The following is a 20,944-nucleotide window of genomic DNA, read 5'->3' as shown; positions in this document are numbered from 1 at the left end:
ATTTTGAGTACAATCACTGGCGATGTAGAAGGCGAGTAGGTCTTTGCAAGTTCTGGCGAGATCGAGTGTTTTGTAATATTTGCACTGCCGTGCATTCGCACGGATCTATTTACGTAGCAGGCAACTGAAAGTAACCACATGGCCCGCAGAACAAATTAGTTTGGAGGCCAAATTTTCAAATAGACCCAGCAGAGCAAGCAGAAAGCGAATCGTTTCCACGCTTGCACTCGCGCCCGCATGCATCATGCAAAGGTGTATGCTTGCGCGCTTCCGTGAGAATTGAAGGAAATTGGTGCACGCATTTTTAGGTGCCCGCGTGTAACTGTGAAAGCTTTTTCGTATTGGCTTACGCCGTAGATGGCAGCAAAAGCTGGGTAATCTTTTGCATGCTTGCGGAACTGGAATGCTTTTGGGAAACTTGAAGCCGTGTTAAGTGGCCGGGTACGCGCTTGGGAGTTTTACTACGAATATTGCGTATTTCCAAAAGAAGCTTTGTATTTGAGGTAGCATTTGCCATTCCTACTTGCGGAAGGTCCAATATTTAGAAAAGTGCACTGTTTCAGTTTTTAGTGTTTGGGGAAGAGGTTTACTGAGCTTTTGTGGCTTTCAAGTCATGTTGCTCGATGACAGTGTGCGTCAAGTTAAGACTTGAGAGAATCGCCTCTTGGAGCTTGCTTCGACAGCCTTGGCTGCAGGCAATACAGGCAGCTATTTGTATGCATTCCGTGTTTCGGCACTTTTTAGGTCCTCTTTTGCACTTTGTGGGTCGTACTAATAAACAGAGCATGAGGTCAAGGGTAAGAAACTCTGAAGCTGGAACGTCAAGGAATTCGTCTCCTACTATAGCAGAGCACATGATCACGCGCCTTGAGATGACTGCGATACATAATGGCGTTGAGGGGATGCATCTGACAGATCTGATCGCGGAGAAGCCCAACAATTGCATAAGTGGGAAAGAGTGCACTATCAATTCTGTTTAGTGTGAAGCCCATTGAAATACAAACTGGGATGCATCATGCAGGACACCATTTGAGGGCTCATAGTTGGGTGACCTCCAGTGTAGGGAACAACAGTGCTTTCAAGGCAACAACGTCAGCGCGTTGACTTCTTGTGGGAGCCGGTGAGGCACTTAAGACAGTGAGGAACATTTCCTCAATTTTGCCTGGAAAAGGCGCAAAAAGGGCTTTATCTGCGGAGGCATTTATTGGTCCCCGAACAGTAGCATTGACACAGCTGAGGTACTTGACTATACTGGAGTGTTGGAAACCCCGTGTTCTGCGTATTGACTGATATGCTTCGTGAAAAGCATATCTCACTAATGATAGAGAGACGGTTCTTTGTAGACCTCGTGAGCCACATTCTTCGCCATTGTGCAGTTCTCTCCCGGTCTCCATCCCAATATTGTTTTCGGTACTTCCGGGCACACCATAGCTTATCCCCCACTTTTGGAAATGTGCAGAGCTCAGTCAAACACTATTTTTGTTTGTCAGAAGCGCTGTGGCAAAGTACCAAGCCCTGAGTCGTGTAGCTGACGCCCTTGAGCTGCCAGGTTTCCATACTCCTGGAGCGTTGAACCGTAACAATCTTCAGGGCTGAAGCAGCATTGACAATATAACGAAAGATTTACACCAATATAATAGCATTATTTGGAGGTAGGAAACCGGGATTAGCCGTTTGACGGCCTTTAACATAATTCGCTTGAGTGCGTCGAACGCGAGCGTCTCTCGGTGATACCGACTTCCAAGTCCCCTTCCTTTGCCCTGGTCTTGTGATAGTTGCCTATTGCAGAACAATAAAATCAATAAAAAGCTGCCTGGAGCAATTTTTGTGCTCAAAATCTTGGACTGCGAGCGATGGTATGCTCGAGCACTGCAGCAGGGCCTCGCTCCTGCGAGGCCCTGCTGCAGTGCTTACTGGCTGCGCGACTGAGAATGAAAAATCCGCCAAAAAGAAGAGGCAAAAGTTGAGAGTAAAAATAAATGAAAAGACAGTCAGTGGCGGTTCTCCTGCCGCAGGTTTCTTCGCTTTCTGCACAATTTCATGTGTCTCGTTGGGGGGACTGCAGCCGCATTAAGTTTCAACGCCCGCAGTGTAGGCAGCTCGGATAACCATGTATTGATGAAAGAAAGCTGAAAGAGGAAAGTAGGCAAGTCTACAGCAGTAAGATGCTGCGGCAGGACATGTTTCCCTATTCTTGCTTGATGAGAACTTTTTCAGTCCAATCGGCTAAAAGGTGAGGATGTGCGAAGACACGAAGGCTTCAGAAACTTCGGCGCATGTTGGAAGTTTAGGCCTAAAAGTAGTCTTATTTTCAATTCATCATAGCTAAATTGTTTCATTTTTCAGGGGGAATCGCTATTTCCTCGGCAAGTAATGCTGTGCCGAGATGCCAAGCCTGTTTGCGATCACAGGACGAGTCAATGGGAACAAAAATAAGGCACTCTAGCTCTCCCGCGGAGGAGTTAAACTTGATACTGGATACGTCTTCTCACGCCAATCCTGTTGAGCCGTGGGATTCACCTTGGAAACGGAAAAATAAGAGCAAGCCAGGGAAGTGGTCTACTGTTTCATTGGTCTTGACCTCTGTTGCCCTCCTTCTTATCGTTTTGAAGTGCTCCACTTGGATACGAGCAAATTCGTCAAGAAGCTTTAGAATTCTTGCGGAAGGAGGGGACGGCGAGGGCAAGGAAACTTCGCATATTGTCGAAGGTGTAGGGCGGATTTTGATTTTGCTTAAGATGTAAACAAGGCAGCCGTCTATGCCTCTTAGTTTTTCTCAAATGTTGCCTATCAGCGTGTTTCGGTGGCACGTAGGGTCCCGATATATCTGGAGAGTGCGAGAGCGGAGAAGCTGGTGCCTCTGGCACTCGGCGGGAGCGAAGACATTCAAGAAGGTGGAGTCATTTGTTTCGAATAGGACCAACTTCACAGCCAACTCGAGCTGAAACGAGTGGCGAAGAGGGCGCCAGTGCCAGTACATCTCAACTGCATCCAAAGTGGACTGAACACCAGAGTAAAATTACGTTTGGGGATGTTTCCGCCGATCAATACCTTGGCCTTGGGAAACCCTACTACTTCCCATTTCTTGGAGTAAAGCCAGTAAGTTGACAACGACATCTTGTTTGAGTTTCCCTCAGCTTCCTGAGCAAGTCATTATACGCAGCATTTTTCCTTTCCTGCAAGTTACGTAGTTTCAAGCTCATTTCTGTTTGTCGTTCTACTTAAGTAACAGCGTTTGAATTGTTATCTAGTTTTTGCACTAATTTTGCATTTAGGAGCACCGACGTTTACGGGAAATGCTGGAGAGGCTTGGTCAATATGCGGAAAAGCTCTGCTTCCCTCATCAGCAAGCGCGTGACAGTGAGGCATCAGACACCTAAATAACTTCAAAGGTAGTTAATAAATGGTCGCAGCACAGCACACGAATGCTTGTATGATCAGTTTCTCATCGTGGTTGACAGATTCTTGAGCAAATAATCTGCAACTCTGTGTCTGCTCTTGCATACTCTAGTGCATATACTTGTTTGAGCATCCCTGCAGAGGTATTCGATGCACCTTCCCGAAAGCTTGATGGCACTGGCGAGATGCAAATATTTGTTGAAATTCAGGAGATTGTAAGCCCCTCAACATTTATTTTGTCCACTAAATAGCTTCCCCCACAATTACCAGAAAAAATTATAGTGTGAAGGGGTGCGAATGAGCTGCTGGCGTTTGAGCAGTTTGCAAGCGCGTGTGCACGTGTGCGTGTCTACACTCAGGAAAGTCACAATAAGGGTCCCTTTTCGCGGCTCAAGTCACTGTTCTCAAAAATCGATTATACCCATCGCCATGTCGGGCAAGCATCCCCATATCCCCTTGGAATTGTTGTGCTAGGAAAGTATCGGGGTTGACTCATATTTCACATGGTGTCGGTCTGCGAAGCCTTGTTTGCGAATGTGCAGTTTGGGCGCGATGTACAAGCTGTAGTTGAGGAAATGGTCGTTGTGGTTCTCACTGAAGTGGCCAGATCAGGCAGTAGGCGCCAAGTAGCTTTTTGGCGAAAATTCACTGCACTCAAGTTGGCATTCTTTCTAGAGTTGAAGCTTGCAAGATTGATTCTTAATGGGAACCAGACCTACACCGATGTTCTTGCGTGCGCGCCTGTTGTTTACCCATGTGTGTGCAGTTCCGCCGGGGGGAACAACCCCTTTGGCGATCGTCCTTGAGAAGCCACACGACGTGCCTTGCGCAGGCCGTGTTTTGATTAAGGTCCACGGTAAGCTCCGCCTGAACAGCCCGCCTGCACAGGCTTCAAGTCAGAATCGCATGCCATTTATTATCAACTTAGGTGTACTGGGCAATACGGGATATCGATTCGACCTTTGAGGTTCGTGAAGACGTTCTTTGTTGCAGCTGATCCATTTGCAGGATACCCAGGTGCACACTTCTTCCGTTTGTTTTCTTCTGCTCAGCCGAACGCTAGGAAAGCTCTTCTTCAAAATGAGATGAGTAGTAATATTGCCAGAATCATACCGGAGTCATCTGCGGCCTGCTTTATTGGGTGTCGAGCTCAGTGCTCTGAGGTTCGAGGGGGTTGGCATATCATGCTAAAGGCTCCAAAAAACTTGGATCTCGCGCTGGGAGAATTTTGGTGGCTGCATCAGACTGCTATTCCAACGATTCAAAGGCAGATGCTGTTCGTTGTCGTCAGCTTGTCGGATGCGATGACAATGAGCTGTTCCGTACACCTCGGTTTTGAACTTCTGTGACGATAGCCTTAATTTTATCTGTTAAAACTGACTTGTCCTAGGCCTTTCACGTAGTGCCTCTTCAAGTCTTATCATAGCTCAGTGTTTAATACTGTTGGCAGATTCATACAGGGTCGCGTCATTGCTTAACTCGTAATACACTTTGAGCACTTGTATGCACAGTGACCCGAATCGCAACGGCGCTGATTTTCACCAAAACGCACCCTTTGAAGAGAAATTACTTACTTTTAATCTTACAGGTAGGACCAGAATTATCGTAATTACGCGCTTCTGTGCCGATATCTCATTCAAGTGGATGCGAGCGTTACTCCTTAATACAATACTACAATACTTTCACGGCAACTAGCCAAGGATCTAGGTGAAGAAGAAGATATCCATTTGATTGCTGGGCTTACTATAGATTATTTGACCTCACCGAAGTTTCGCCGCAGTCTCATGCTTCGGATTGAAGTCACAGTCGTAGTAGCTCCGGGTCCGAAAGGTCCCGCGATCACCACTGAGCTTTGACATGGAGACTAGGGGCTGGGACCACGGAAACGACCTCTAAAGCTCGCAATATGCTGCACTTCTACCGCAGATCACCGTCCACATCATTCTCCAAATTAGCTGACCCACTTACCAAGCCATCTTGCTGCATATAAATCAAAAAAGCGGGTAATGTGCAATATGGTGTGCACAAGAAGGCCAAAGAGAAACCGCTCTATTTATGCAAGTTGTGTTTTATATACTGGTTATTGGCATTTGGAGGAAAGGAAGCATGATTTGATGTCTGCGGGGCCAACTGCTTTCGCTGATGCAATCTACATTATGCAGGTGCTCCTGGCGATGCCGACAGTCTTTTCAGATTCGAAGTTTCGCTAAAGGCAATGAGAGAATCAAAAGAACGTCGATTTAGCTGCAGTATAAAGATGCGGAACGTGCTTCCGAGTTTCAGAACAACGGCTTTTGGTGCGACCTTGGGGAGCCTATGCCCCGTGCTATTTCAGTAGCGGCGTTTTTGTCTGGTAGACTGACATGATATGCAGAAAATATGCATGTACTCACAGAATGGAGAATAAATGCGCATGTTTTGCGCGTCATATCATATCAGCATCATTTACCCATGGTAGAAAAAGTGCAGCCGTTTAAGAAACGGCAGCATTTTTCTTTTTGCATTTTTTGAACGGGTTTAGAACTGCATTTCGAGTCTAATTGCCATAGAATGGGGTCCCGACGCCAGGGCTTAGGTGGCCTCATGACTGCAGTTGCACACCAAGATGCAACACCTCGCTCCGCGGCTGCTACTGAACTGTTTATTTCGTCTTTTCCCGGAATGTGGGATCTTTACTTTTGTTGGTACGGTAGTACCAACAAAAGTAAAAGTCCGAAATCCCTTGGACCTGAGGAATCATAATTATTGGGCGTCCTCCCCTTAGTAAAATCGCTAGAGTCTTTCGCAATTATTTCAGGTAGGCATGTGAATGCCTTAAGCAAAGATCTTTTGCAGAGAAGTTTCACAGGGCAGCATGAGTGCTCTCATGTCAGAACACTATATAAGGGACAAGGGTAGTTCCTGGTCACTGAACCCTGTACAATCACTGCGAATGAATAGTCCTATAAACTATCTTCAATCAACTGTTTATTATCCCCCTTATTTTTTTGGGAGAGCGTTTGCTGGATCAAAGAACCGAAAACCGAATAGCGACTCCCACAGTGATCAGAATGGCTGCAGCCCCTTGGTGGGAGATATTGTTCACTACAAGAAACATGAGCCCCCGGGAAAGCAGCAAATAATCGGACATGTGGTGTCTGGCTTAGAATAATATACAAATCGGCTCACAATTTAGCGTTTTCCGGCTTATTTTGCGGCCATTTGAACGTTTACCTCACCCTGCTGCGCGTTGCTTGTTGCGAAGTCCTGCCGAGGTGGATAAGATGAGCAAATTAAGCGCCTTTTTTGAAAAAAAGAAGAAGAAAGTAACTAAAGTTACAGCTCCACCTGAGGTAAGACCAATTCCCACCAACACTGAGAGAATGGATGCGGTGGTCCCCTGTGTGGTATGATGACGGACATGTGTTGGAACAGTCAAGTATCCGCTTTTTGGCCTTCAGATAGGGGTTTCTAAATCTTTTTCCCTACGGCAATACGGCTTTGTTTTCATCTTGCTCTTTCTGCGTTGCCGTGCAGTGGTGTGATGCTGAGAGGCTTGGCTTCGTCTGCGCTGTAAAACGCCCAACCAGCAGTTGCTGCATCTCATTACTAGTCCTCTGTTACTCCATTATCATTCAGTGCACCAATGCTATTGTGGCCTATATGATTTTTTTTGGTGCAGCTGACGCAGGTGGCTGAGAAAACAGAAGAGCCGAGTGGCGAGGATGCCGCAGGATGGAGGTTGGAGCCTCAACAGGAAGCAGCCTGGGCCGCACCTGCCCCCAGCCCAGCATCAGGCGGTGAGGGGAGTCTGGGTACTTCACTGAAGGTCAGTGCAGTGGGAGCGTACGAAATTGAGAGCAAGAAAGACAAGAGCTGGAGCACTATGAAGAAGCTGGAGGAGGAGCAACGCAGGGGTTTGCAGGAGCTTCGAGAGCAGGAAGCCAGGGAGTTGCTGCTACAGCAACAGCAGGAACAGGGGATTGAAGTGCAGCAAGATGCAGTCACTGACGTTCCTCGGCCTCAAGAAATGACACCTCCAAAAGAGGAAGAACCGAAGCTGTGGGTCTCAGCACGTGTGCTGCGGTCTGCGGAAGGCGGTGGACTGCTGAGGAGAGGAAGGGGTGCTCCGGTGCCGTCTTTCGACGATGACCCTGACCTGGCGACGGCAGTTCAGATGGTTAACACAAAACAGCAGCCGCAGCACCTGGGGAAAAAGCAGCAAAACACACGCAAGAGCCCCTCAGAGCCGAACGACGAAAGCCCCTTGAGCACTTCGCCATCGACGAAGTGCGATGAGCAGCAGCAGCAGCAGCATGGCAGCAGCAACATCAGTGACTCTGAGGCCTCAATCGCAGGCCCTGCAGCATTCGTCTTCGACGTACAGAAATATGTTCCATTCGACGGACTGGCTGGCGTTGCTGCCCCCCTTAACGCGGAGCTTATCAGACGCAAATATGAAAACAGACCCTCATGGACCACATTGACAGTAGCGCAGGCTTAGGGTGGCCTCCACTGCTAGCAAAACGGGGACTTCAATGAAAGACCCCGTTTTAGAGGCTGAGTGGCACGAAGGTGTCAACAATCCACGAAGATTTAGTTGAGGCTGCTTATATCTGGAGCGAAAGGAACTGCAGGACCAGACCTTCGTTTTTATCGAAGTTGGCGGGCCCCGCACATGCCGCCTTTGTGGAAGCCACTGCCAGATAGAGTGACGGAATTGTTGAAGGAGGAGTGCATTTTTTGTCTGGCACGGGGTCCTGTGCTTATTGTTCGCAACGGCGGCAGCAGAAAACCGACGCTTTTGCGGGATAGACACACCTTATGCGTACTTGTTGTACTGGCAGCACAAACAGCAGCGGCACGACCCTAAGCACAACTGGTCCGCCTGCAGAGTGCTGCGGCAGCATATGTTTCATCTAAGGCTCCTCACTTTTCACTGCTTTTGCACATATTGATTCTACTTTTGGGAGCTTGCGCGCTGCCACTTTGCATCGTAAAACCATGAACAAGTCAGAACAGCAACTTAAGGGCAGCAGCGGTCGCAACAAAGTAGTTGCGGCGACAAAAGACTCATTCTTCCACGTTAATCTCCAAAACAGCAACAGTCAGTTAGTGGTTCGGGTCCCTAGCAAGCCAAAGCAAACAGGTCGCAGCAGCAAGTGTTGCGGTTACTGCAAGTGCTAGCCATAATCCTGACTAGCTGTTACTTGCGTGGTCTGTTGCATGTAAGCTTGCCAGGGGTTCAGCGCCCCTGAACACTGTATCAGTATCAGTATCTTGGGGCGTACATCTGGGGCTACAAGGTGCCGCTGCTGGAGCATCTGGAAAGCTTCTGTTCGTGGTTGATGTGCTGTGCCTGCTGTTACGGGCTCTGATAGGTGAATGCGCCAGGGCAAATGAGGCCCCCGCTATGTTGATGCTGTTCCTATTTTCTGTTGCTTCTTCACAGCGTTGTTGGCTGCTGCTGCTGCCATTGGTGCTGTCGGGACTGGGGAAAGAAGGCAAACGCTCAGGTGCAGCAGCAGCAGCGCCGCAGTAATGCTTATTCTTGCTGTTATCTGCGCTGCTTAGTCGCCTTGGCTTGCTTCCAGGGAGCACAAGGGGACCACAGCTGTAGCGTCGCCAGTTCGCGGGTGCCGGGGTGCTGCTGCCGCTCCTGTCACTGCTGCCTATGCTGCTGCGACCGCTTCTGGTGCTCAGGGTGCCCGCGTTGGGCCACTGCGGGGCCTGTAAAGGATTAATCTGGTTAATGTGTTCCTGCTGCAGTTCCTTGGGCAGTGCCCGCAGTTTTTCTTGGTGCTCTTTTTGCTGCTGATGGACTGAACGTATGCACGCATTCATATCCTTGAGAAGCTGCTGCTGGTGCTGCTGCAGCTGCTGCAAGAAGCCCTGCAGCTGGGAGTAGAAGGCAACCCCCTGCTGTTGTTCACCAAATGCCTTTCTTAGACGCGATGCTTGCTGCTGAACGACTTGCTGCAGCTCTGATGCAAGCTTGTGTTGTTTCTGCTTCTGTAATTCAGCTTCCCCAGACTCCGCAGCAAGCAGTTCAGACCATCGCTGCTGCGCCGCCTCAAGTTGTAGCACCACTTCCCTAAGTGCAGCAGCCACATTAAACTAACATTCGCAGCAATGGAAGGACGCCATGCGCCAATAAGCACTAGCAGCAGGAGTGCATGATCGTACGCACTGTATCCTCTTCCTGGTGCTCCTCGCGGCCTCTCGAAGACTTGCAGATGTTGCCGCTGTGCATACACTTGCCGCCGGGTCAGGGCTCGTTGCTGCTGCCTGTCGCAGCTGCTGCAATACGTGCTCCGGGATCAAATGCTCAGACTGCAGCAGTAACAGCAATACTAGCTACACGCTTATGCGTGAATGGGCCAGCACCAACCAGTGCTACTCCAAAGGCGCACCGACAGCAGCCACAATGACAGCAGCTGCAAAAGCTGTAGCCACAAGCTAGATGCCATGAGGAGCTCTGGCTACTGAACTACCTGGCACAGCTTATGCTGGTCCTCTTGCAGGCTGTAAATGCGAGACTCTAACTCAACAAGGGCAGCATGCGCAGCATCGAGGCGCTGCTGTAACAATGGATGATGTTGCGTGCTGTCTACCACGGAGATGTGCAGGCGCAGTAGCAGCTTCTGCACGAGCTGCTCAGCATCTTTCTTTGTTGCACACAGCAGCTGCTCCAACGTAGGAGCTTGAGCAAAAGCTTTCTCCAGTCCTACAGTAGTTCCAGAGATTCTGTCATTTTGGAGTGTGGCCATACACGGAAGCAATTTCAAAGGGCCAAGGGCCTCATACATTCGCGAGCCAATCATTTCGTTGGCCTTTTGGGCTTGCTGCAGGCAGCAATGGCAGTGGCACACGCAAACCAAACAGTTTGTTGAAGCTGCAGCTGCGCTGCTGCGAAATGCAAGTATTACATGTGCGCCTTCTCGAATCTTGAAGGAAGCGCTGCCGTAGATGGAGTGGCAGGAAAAGCAAAGTCAACAGCCAGAGCTGCACAGCTAATGACAGCGGCAGGGCTATTGACAGCAGCAGCAGCAGATGCAGCAGTTGCTGCTCACCTGTAACTTTGTGGCGTAAAGACATGCGCACTCTATCAGTTCTTTGGTTTTACATTCAAGAGCAAGAAATTGCTGCTCGTGGACTTGAAACTCATCCTGAGTGGAACTGGTTTGCTGCTGCTGGCGTTGCTGCACCAGTAACTGTAGTTGGCTCTGCAGCTGGTGCTGCACTGTGGCCAAATGTATGCCAGCACTTGCGGACAGCTGCTCAAGCATTTGCTGCTGCTGCCTCAGCCTCTGCGCGCCTCCCAATGACTGAACGGACTGCAACGGCAGCAAAAGCAGCACAGATTGATGCAGGCAGTCAGGGTTTCCCACCCTTGCTTGGCAAGTACACACTGCAGTAGCAAGTACAGCAACATCATCTTCTCCATTATCTTGAATGAATTTAGATATTCCAAACAGCAGCAACAAAACAGCAGAACGGATTACCAGCAGTTCCTGGCTGCATGTACTGGAGAATTGAAAGTGGAGATCAGGGTTGGTGCCTTTGTTGCTCTGCAGTGGGGGAACTTGCCCCTGTTCATCGCACCAGTGTTGTTGCCCGCGCTGCTGCCGCTGTGGGGCCTCCTGCGCAGCAGCAAGCCTGCTGCGCAGCGCACTAGGCAGTTGCTCCTTCTGTAGAAAAGTAGCAACTCGGGAGAGGAGGCCGTTGGCTTCTTCATTTACTTGAGCTGTCAAACCCTGGAACCTGCACAGCCTTGACACTGTCGCTCACGCTGTTGGTGCTCTTTCTCCAAAGCAACGTGACACCGACACTGGCAAAAATTAGAACTTCTGCATATAAAGCAGGGCGAAGCTGGAAGCTACGGGGGCTGCGGCCCTGCGGTGGCATGAGAATCACCGCATCTGCCACACGAAAAGGAGCAGCATGCATTAGAATTTACGTACAGCGCCTGGTACTCGTCAGCCAGCGCCCGGACCCCAGCAGGGAGCAGTGCGCTGAGCTGCAGTTCAGCCTGGCGATTAGGGGGCAATACATCCTGCACAGTACAGCGACGAAGGCATAGAGGCGCCAAGAAACACGCAGCAGTTCATTAAGCCAGTGCATAGGCGTCTATATATTTTGCATGTGTGCAGAGCACATATATATAACTTACGTATGCCAAAAGCACGTATTTTTCGCTTGGCATGGCCATAATTGCACACACATGACTACGTTCAATGTGGTCCTATCTGGGTGTGGACATCCAAGACTTCGGCTATGATTCATTTAATCAGAGTTAACAAGCAAAGCAACAAGCAAAGCAAGCGGCGTTCAACTTATTCTAGGCAATGGAGCAATGGAAGCCAAAAGAAAGGCAACCAACTCGGAAAATAATTCACTGGGCACCAAAGCACTGCATGTATTGAACTGTAACAACGGTAGGAGAAACGAAATCTTCATATGTACCATGTATGGACTCAAGAAAACGGAGAGAAAAGACCTAAACGCATATACGCTCTTCACTGATTCGTATACGGCTACAGAGAGACACCAGTAAAAAAACCAAGTTGCCATTTGCTGCTGTTGGTAGTGTTGATGAGCCCCACCTGCAGCGAGACCTGGGTTGTCCCCCGCAGACCGGAACTTTCCTCCAGTGGTGGAAGAGCGGAAATTTTTGGGACAGGCTCCATGTACACCTGAACAGTAGCGCCAATAGTAGCAACAGCTGGAGCAACAGCAATGCTTGTCTTGCATTCTCCGTAAGAGGTCACTGGCTGATTACCGCTACTGCTGCCGCTGCAGACAGAACTGGTGTCGAGCAGCCACGGTCCTAGTTGCTGAGCTATGGAAGCCAAAAGCAACGGAAGCAGTGCACACGAGTTGGTTATCCCTCTTCGCCATCTTTAGCAGCGCATCAACAGCGACACGAAGCTTTGCTGTCTGTAGCCTGGGAGCCTCAGGAGTCCTAGCTAGGGCAGCAGCTGATGCAGCTTCCGCCCTTGATAAGCACTCCTCTGCCAGCGTAGCGCGAGCCACAAGCAGGCCGAAGCCTTCTCCTGCAGCAGAAACAGCAAGTGAACATGTACTGACGGTTCGACGCAGCGAAAACCGCACAAAGGCAGATACAGAAACTTGAAGCAGATATTACCTTCAGCCTCTGCTATTTCTTTTTGCTGAAGCGCAAGCTGCAAATGCGCGACCGCGGCGTAGCACAGCTCCTGTGACCTGCACCAGTATCAGCAGCAGGAACAAGTGATTTCTTTGTATGACGTATCAACATGCAGAGGCGTGTCCTGCCGCTCAAGTGCAGCACGAGTTAGGAGCTCACAGAAATACACACAGATCTACAGCTTACTTGCACCAACCCTCCAACGCCGCAGCCTCCGTTGCCTTGCTACTCCTCTGCAGCGCTGCAGCAGCGGCAAAAGCAGCATCAGTAGCACCGTAATAAGCAACCACAATCGCACCAGCTTCGTCAGTTTCTACCCAGTAGTTGCCGTCAGTAAAGCCTTTGGACATGCAACAGCAGCAACTGCAGATGTTACACCTGCAATGCCTAGCACTAACACGGCATGAAAGAGACCTCCGCTGATACCCTCTGTTGGGCCTCCTGCAACCCCGCCGCAGCAGCAGCAAAAAGAGACGAGGCGTGGGCAGCCAACTTGGAGCGAAAGGAAAGACTCATAGATTCTCTTGAGGCGACTTCATAACAAACCGATTGAGCCTGGCACCACAATCACGAAGCAACACTATCTACTAATACTAGAATTAGTAGCAGCACCACCTACACGCGCTCCAGTAAATATACACAGATCGCAGCACCTGCAACAAAGGATAGTGAGCCGCGCTGCAGTAAACTCTCAGCACCCCGAACAGTAGACAAGCTATTTATTCCTGCTACTGTTCCTGATGCTGTAGCTGCCAATGGGTAGCAGCAGCAGCTGCTGCAGCAACTACCAGTATATCTGGGTAGTAGCCGAGGTGTATGCACAGACGTGTGCAAGAGAAAATGCAGCGAACGCTCTCGCATCTGTAGAGACTGTCTTCGCAGAAATGGCAAGAGATTCAGCCAGTGTAAAGAGTGACGCAGCCTGAAGCACAGACAAAAATAAGACTTAGGCAGATACCTGACTAAGCACAGAGGCTTTGACCTAGGCAGCCTGATGCACCAGACAAGCACATGCACAAGAGAGCAAGTGGTACAGAGATCAAAAAACTAATCGAAGGGGTTTCACCAACTCCAGACGGGCGAATGAGTCACGAAGGACACGAAGGCTGAAGAAGCCCTACTGATGTGGGTCACATCACCCTGCTAGCTACGGTAACGGAATTTCCCCAGCAAACCAAAAAAAAATGTACTCATATACGGGCACGAGTTAAGAAGCTGAATAAGAGGCCACAGACAAGGAAATGACAAAGAAAGCAGTGTCGCGAGTAAGTCAGAACGCAAAGTAATGACAGTCGGGGGTGCAGCGACGCCAACTCTTAGCGTACTCGAGAGAAGAGTGAAACAGCCTCCTTATGATGAGAGCCCTCCGCCCTCTGCAGTAAAACGGCTCGGTTGTGTTGTAGGGCCGCTAGGGCAAAAACACAGCAGCATAGCTCCTCTTCCAGTGTACACAGCGTCCGGACAGCCGACGCAACTGTACCTTTCCCTCCCCACAAACTGCCGCCGTTACTGCTGCTATTGCTGCCGCTGGGACAAAAAATAGTACACAACCATGGCAGCTGGAGCCTTAGGGCAGAGCTGGGGGGTGCCCATAGGGGCTTCCCAGAAAGACGCGAGGAGACAGCACGGAGAAGGCTTCCATATTCAGTTAAGCGTACTGACGCCTCCTCAGACGCACTTCGCGCTGAAGGAACATCAGAAGGATGAGCATCGGCAGCAACAGAAGTAGAACTGGTAGGAGAACGAGGCCCGAAGATAACAATCACAAACAGTCACAGCGGCACAGTTGCCTGTACGTCTGCCCTTAGGCATTAAAATGCTGTGGGCGGAAAGGACACTGAGCTGCTTTGCGAATGCCGCCTTCGTCGCCGCTGCACCAGCCGCAGCTGATTCTGGTGTTGCTGCTACTACTTACGGGTGAGAGCAGCAACAACGGCATCCCTCAACCGCTGCAACTCCGCGAAGACGTGAGCAATTTCAGAACATTGCAACCAGCCAAACTGCTCACTGTGCGCAAATCAACAGCAGCAGCAAACAAGCAGCTGCATCAATTACTTCTCCATCTATTCCTACGATTAGAACGTGGGCTACAAGCAGAAAGGCAGTGTGGCGAATTAGAGGATGTGGGGAGACCCAGCCGGACTTTCCGGGTCTTCTAGGAGCTCTGACGAGTCAGCAAATCGCCCTAGGAGAAAACAACAATGCACCTTTATATTTTTTTCGATAATGCCAATGCAATCACACAACCCACTTAGGAATGGGAAGAAGCAACTAGCTGCAGACGCAATACCAGCGGCTCACCTGCAATATGCCTCCAGAGGGCCTATGATTTGCCCTGGAAGAGGCACGTGAGAAGGAAGGCGCCGCATTGCATGGCCCTTCAGAGAACAGGCAGCAGCACCAACAGAAGCCGTAGAGGCTGCAACGGCAGCAGCGCGAAAAATGTATTAGTGGCAAGGTAGGCGGCAGCAGGGCTGGCGGTGGTTGCGACAACCGCAGCTTCGGCTGCGCTTGTACTTGCACGCAGCAGCTGCTGCTAAACAAGACGACCGTGTAGCTACTGGTGAATAGTTTCTCCTGGTTCTGCTGTTGCTGTCGCCGCTGTTGGAGTTGCTGCTACGCCCAGCGTCGCCGTTGACGGCTTCGTTGACGCGAGGCAGAAGTCACGGATCTGTGGGGGAAATAGTAAATGAATGGCAGAAACGGACAAGAATAAATGCCAACGAAGGCCACGAATAAGCGTGTAAGTCGCGTGTATCACTTGAAGCAGTAGCCGCAGCTCCTCCAAACGCTGTTGCAGCAGTGTCTCAGATGATTAAGGGACCCTGTCCAGCAAATAAGTGAATTCAGCACTCTACAAAAGCCATTAAACAAAAAAGAAGTGACTAAAATGTGCCATTGTCGAAAATTTTTAAAGCACAGCTGTCCCAGCAGTGCGGATCGAGTGGGGTCGGTGTTAGCAGAGCAGTATGGTAGGAGCAGCTGCTACTGCTGCCATTGTGCTGCTGCTACCCTTTCTCCCAAGGTATTCAATCTAGCTCTGGTGATGCGTAAAACAACTTTTTGCAAACAGTGGCCGAAACACTTCCGATTATTTTTAGAGGAAATACGGTTTCTCTCCTGCACTGTGCGGTCCTTCAGGGGACAAGTTACGGCAGTTCCGGACGGCTAGCTGCTGTAGCGTTGTAAGCATCGAGCGCAACATTGGCCTTGTAGTTTGAAGTAGGCAATCAATGTTATAAACTGACAACAGCGTAATGCTTGCCCTTCTGCTTCTTTTGGCCTGCCCAGCGTGTACAGCAGTGGCAAAGGCTGGAGCTGCAGCTGTTGTCTCGCATCGAGACCATTACGCAGCAACCTCGGATCGGTCTCATCACCATAAAAGCGCAATCGGGAAGCGTCACTGAACGCTTGAGACAACGTATAGTGACCCACCGCAGATGTAGCAGCTGCTTCTGCTGCTGCTGCGACAGTCGTTGCTGTGGCCGCGGGGACAAAGCAGGGCTTACAGGAACACACAGGAACAACTGAGGCGTGTCAGCAGGTACAACGGCAGCAGGGGAGATAGCAACGTCATCAGAAAGTCGTCGCTGCGTTTAAAGCAGAACAAGCAACTAACGTTCCTGCAAGACCAACGCTTCTTCCCAAGGCATCGTCATGGAGCCTAGCGGCAACAGCGAGGACGAGGGGCTACAGCCAAGCAGCACAAGTGAAGACAACAGCAATACAACATGCAGCAGTCAAAGCCCTGTCAGTAACGGCAGCAGCAGGAGGGACAATGGCGGCAGCAGTGGCAGCAGCGCCAGCAGCAGGAGTAGCAGCAGCGATGGCAGGAGCACCAGCAACAGCCGAAGTAGCAAAAGCAGTAGTAAGGGCATCGCCAGCAGCCTTAGCAGCGAGGAGGAGGTCGTGCCACCTTCTTCCAGCAGCAGCATGGAGGAGCCAGCAAATAGGAGTGCTTTGAGTCCGAGCCTCAACCGCCGCCGTCGCCGCAGAAGCAGTAGCGGCAGCGAGGTCAGTGCTTACAGCAACAGCAGATACAGCAGCGAAAGTGAATATTTTGAAGATCCCCCTGCTGGGCGGCGTTTCAAGGAGCAGGATGAGGAGGAGGAGCATCACGATCAGCAGGAGGAGCACGAGCAGCAGCTCCTGCAAATCCGTACAGGGAAACGAGGTACGAGGAGTTCCCCGAATGACACTGGAAGCAGTGGCAGCGGAAGCAGAAGGAGCAGCAATAGCAGCGGGAGCAGGAGGAGTTATCACGGTAGCAGCACGCGCAGGGAGTGCAGACGTCCTTTGCCTTCTCGCTACCGAGGTACATTTACTGCTTCGGCAGACGCAACAACAGCTGCACCTTTCAAAGCAGAAGCATCCGAGCAGCCTTTGCTGCAGCTTGTGGCTTTCGACGACATACAACAGACTTTCACGCGCAGCCAGTGCATGGCTAGCGGCCGATGGTGCTGCTGTTGCAGTTGTTGCTGGAGACAGTCTCTGCCTCTACAGAGGCCCCGCCGCCCTGCGGCAACTCAGAACGGCACACTTCATGGCAGTTACAGCAGCACGGGCATGAGTGCCGTCAGTAGCAGTAGCTACAGCAGCAACACCAGCAGCAAGGATAACCGAAGAATTGAAACGGTGCAGGGCTGTCGTTGCCTTTGCGGCTCATGTTGTTGCCGCACCAGCAGGCAAGGCAACGAGAACAGCCGAATCGCAGCTGATAACACCGATGAAGTGTCCCCGCAAGGCGGTCTCGAGGCGCAGCTGCTCTCCGCAGGCATTTCTGCTACTTGGGGACACGCAAACAGCAATAGCAGCAGCAGCAGTGCGCAGAGGGGCGGAGAGTCTCGCGGGTCTGCTTCATTTGTGGTGCAGCAGCTAGCTTCAGTGCACATGGGACTCCCTTTGCATCAACAGGAACAGCTTCGAGCAGCAACAGCAGCAAATATGGCAACTTCTTTCCGGCAAAACCCCCACCTGCAGGCGAGGGCCTTACTGGAGCTGGGAGCGGCTTCCGAAGCGATCCCAACCTGGGATTTGTTTTTGGATTATAGGAAGCCTAGCGGACTGCAGCAGCACCCGCTGCTGCCGTCGGCAATACAGTTACTGAGACGACTGCCGCGTTTTGCTCTCCCTTTGTACGATCAGCAGCTGCTGCAAGGTGCGTGCGAGGACTCTGTGCTATACCCAAAACTCCAGGGCCTCGAGGTCCCCTTTCGGCTTCTTGCCCACGACCTACTTTTCCTTGCCACTTACTCGTATCTAGCTGATCTGCCACACTGGCTAAGGCCTCCCATTAGGCTTCTCAGGATTGTGGGATTCGTCTTGCTCAACGCAGAGCTCCACCAAAACCAGCTTCGTGAGGAACAGCAGCAGCAGGGAGAAGACACAGAAGATGAGGCGCAGAATCGGAACCTTGGCGTCTCTAGGCACCCGGCACTTGAAGCACGGGCAGCTGCTGCATTTACTGTATTGGAGGGAGACGCAATAGAGCTGGACGGAGCGAGCCCGGAGGCCATGGAGGCGTACCACCTGCAGGGCCTCGTGCTTTTTAATCTTCAAATGATCATTAATGACTTCTCGCCCACACTCAACCGCATAGAGGTATTATGTGATGGCATCTGTATAGTGAACGATAACCCGTACGCTGCGTTGCACTCGCTCACAGCATTCTTGCAACAGCACGGCTTCTCGCTACACAGCTTCAGGTATAAACGAGGCGGCAACATGGTGTCAAGCAACAGCAGTACCAGCAACAATAGCAATGACGACAACAACGGACTACGTCTCACAGCCGCGACGATCCGAGCAGTTGGACAGGAAACTCACCTCAAGCAACACGAGGCGTGCAGCACCAGCATGAACAGCAGTAGCAGAAACGCAATTGAGGCTTTTATCGAAACGTGCAAGCGAAGAGAGGGGTTGGAGGAGAACAGGGTTCAGCAGCTGCTGAAGCAGCAGGACGGCCCGCTGAACCGTTCCGCGGCGTCCTGTTCCTCCTTCGCGGCAGCTGCTACTGCAGGTCCCGCTGCTGCTGCAGCAGACAGCGGTGCAGCGGCTTGTGCTTGCTGCCGCTGTCGAGGGGACGACGGTTCGCCAGAGGCTGCTGAAGCAGAAGCCTTTCTTTCGGCTGCTACTGCTGCAGATAGCGATGAGCTCTCAGAATCAGACGGAGACGATGTTGATGGAGTGCTGCGGACCCACACTTTGCCGGCAGACGTTTATACGGAAAGTGCGTCAAGAAGCCGGGGTCTAGGTAAGGCATCGCTGCTGCCATTTATACTGATTCTTCTGCTGTTGCCGTCTCCGGTGGTCTTCCCCTGCACCGTTGATACAGCTGCAGCAAGAGCACGGCTTGAGGGCCGTCAGCAATATGTGTTGCTGCTCCAAGCCTGGCTACAATGGTGGCGCTGCTGTACACGTGCAGAATGCCACGGGATAAGCTGTCGCAGTCGCTGTTCTTGGTCAGCTTCTTATATAATTGCATGTGCTCGTTTGCGTTGCCTCAGGGGATGCAGTTGCTTCTATCTTCCATTCATTATTAAGAGCTCTCGACGATGACCGCCAGCGAAGGAAGCACCAGCGGCATGACACCACTCCCCGCGTATCTATCCACTCCGTCCTGTACGTGCGAACCGCTTTAAATGCTGCGGAAGCCCGAGCAGCAGAAGAAGCAGCAGCAGCAGCTGCGGCTGCTGCTGCAGAAGCAGAAGCCAATGAACGCCGCCGAATGCAGCATGACTACGAGCTTTGGCAGCAACGCGAGAGACAGGAGCAACGGCAAGAGCAGCAGCACCGGCAGTTGGAGCGGCAGCAGCAGCAGATAGCAGAAGAAGAAGAGGGCGATGGCGACATATTTACGTTCTTTGGGGCTGACAGTTTACGACCTGATGAGTCCTTCCTTTCTTTCCTAGACGATTTGTATTAATGCAAGGCAGCAGGAGAAGCTATGGGGGCTCGCAGGGATCCACTGAGTTCGCGGTGCCCTTTTTTTTTAACTGAAGGGCCCAACCCTGAAGAGATTCACCGCCATCGCTTCTGTTGCTGCTGCTGTAAACATTCTCTGCGAAGAGCAGTCTAGTTGCTGCTCTGAAGATGGCATTTTTGTTATGTGATGTGCGGAGCAAACTAAAAGTAGAGGTCAGTGACATCCGAAAAGTTTATTTGTGCCATTGTGATGAGCACTCACGAATTGCAGACAGAAGATATCCACGCAGCTTGCAGCAGAGTTGGCTTCTACAGCTTGCTTATGTAAATCTTCCTACGGTCGTTTGACTTAAGCAACCGATTTTTACGCCGCGAAGAGGCACAGACCGAATTCCTTCTAAATACAGCCCAACTGGTGCTGTAGATGTTTCTTTTTCTAACTTCTCAATTTCAGAGGCATCTAATCTTTTTCCCAAGCTTTTTGCCGATACCCACATTCTTGCGAAATACTTCTCGCAATTCGAACTCGAGTTCTGATGACGGTGATTCAGTCAGAGAGTATACTGTACAGATGTACACCAAATAGGACGCACGACGTACGCACCGGACTGGAATCCTGATGGGACTCTTAACGTTGTCGCCTGTGTTGTCATTCGTTGGACACGCCTTTAGATCCCACAGGTCGTAAGGCCAGGACGGGACTTCATGTATATGGCGCTTTTTTCTTGTTATGGTCTTCGTGTCATAGCCATTGCCAACACTGCGTGGCAGTGTACCTTAGTTCAACGGAGGCTACTGACCTCAGGTGAGGATTCTCTCAGTGATAAATGCTTGTTGAGGTGGCCACTAGAACTCGGTGTGTCTCCTAGTTTAGTCTTTTTACGCATAGCACGGCTGAGTGCAGTGACAGCCTAGGGCAATGGACAGAGACATGCGCGCTTGTGGGCGGCCATTACTGAAAAAGCAATATCAAGGCCAACCATTAGCAAGCTCAAGTACCAGGAGGTCCTAACTTTTTTTCGGTTCGAGGCGTATTGGGCCCACTTACACCTACTGGATGCATGCGAAGCGGACAAACGGTATAAAAGGTTGAAAGATAGGTATGTTCTCGAGGGACGAGAATTGCCTGCAAGGGGCAGCACAACGTAACATCAGGGGCGTGCTGGTGCATCATGTTGTGGCAATGGCACATCAGTACAGAAAGACAGAGCAGTAAGAGTAGATGCAGCACTTTTCGTTTCCAGCGTTGCGGGCCACTGCCTCAACAAGCTTGCTGGCGTCAGAGGATTTGATCCGGACCGAGGTTCCCGTAGCACTGCACAAGCCTCCGTGCAATGCGTTTCCCTTCTTTATAATATTCATAATAAACGCTTTGCCAAGTCTCTCCTTATGTACGGGGAAGACCACAGTGCAGTCGTCAGTGGCTAGGCTTTTGGAGTGCCGCCGTGCCTGCGCAATACCGTGGGAAGTCAA

The 20,944-nt window shown here is 50.9% G+C and overlaps 4 protein-coding genes across 4 annotated transcripts; 3 read left to right on the top strand and 1 right to left on the bottom strand.

Moving 5' to 3' along the window:
- Nucleotides 1-3,296: 3,296 nt before the first annotated feature.
- Nucleotides 3,297-4,748, top strand: ETH_00021160 (uncharacterized protein; the record flags this gene model as incomplete). The annotated part of the gene is made up of 5 exons (XM_013375601.1): nt 3,297-3,360; nt 3,541-3,614; nt 3,942-4,014; nt 4,166-4,248; nt 4,452-4,748. 5 exons carry the CDS (start codon nt 3,297-3,299, stop codon nt 4,746-4,748), a joined length of 591 nt encoding a protein of 196 aa, XP_013231055.1.
- Nucleotides 4,749-6,662: 1,914 nt separating this feature from the next.
- ETH_00021155 (uncharacterized protein) lies at nt 6,663-7,882 on the top strand (the record flags this gene model as incomplete). The annotated part of the gene is made up of 2 exons (XM_013375600.1): nt 6,663-6,731; nt 7,061-7,882. 2 exons carry the CDS (start codon nt 6,663-6,665, stop codon nt 7,880-7,882), a joined length of 891 nt encoding a protein of 296 aa, XP_013231054.1.
- Nucleotides 7,883-8,577: 695 nt separating this feature from the next.
- On the bottom strand, nt 8,578-12,897 carry ETH_00021150 (uncharacterized protein; the record flags this gene model as incomplete). Its single annotated transcript, XM_013375599.1, has 10 exons — nt 8,578-9,472; nt 9,569-9,711; nt 9,873-10,223; nt 10,452-10,715; nt 10,884-11,142; nt 11,343-11,434; nt 11,985-12,074; nt 12,256-12,434; nt 12,527-12,603; nt 12,734-12,897. The coding sequence occupies 10 exons, from the start codon at nt 12,895-12,897 to the stop codon at nt 8,578-8,580; spliced, it is 2,514 nt and encodes an 837-aa protein (XP_013231053.1).
- Nucleotides 12,898-16,204: 3,307 nt separating this feature from the next.
- Nucleotides 16,205-19,472, top strand: ETH_00021145 (uncharacterized protein; the record flags this gene model as incomplete). Its single annotated transcript, XM_013375598.1, has 2 exons — nt 16,205-18,800; nt 19,054-19,472. 2 exons carry the CDS (start codon nt 16,205-16,207, stop codon nt 19,470-19,472), a joined length of 3,015 nt encoding a protein of 1,004 aa, XP_013231052.1.
- Nucleotides 19,473-20,944: the final 1,472 nt, after the last annotated feature.

This window comes from Eimeria tenella, genomic scaffold (assembly GCF_000499545.2).
Source record: "Eimeria tenella Houghton genomic scaffold, Eth_scaff29, whole genome shotgun sequence".
Lineage (NCBI taxonomy): Eukaryota > Apicomplexa > Conoidasida > Eucoccidiorida > Eimeriidae > Eimeria > Eimeria tenella.
The sequence above is the reverse complement of the archived record's forward strand: the minus strand, read 5'-3'. Positions and strand labels throughout refer to the sequence as shown.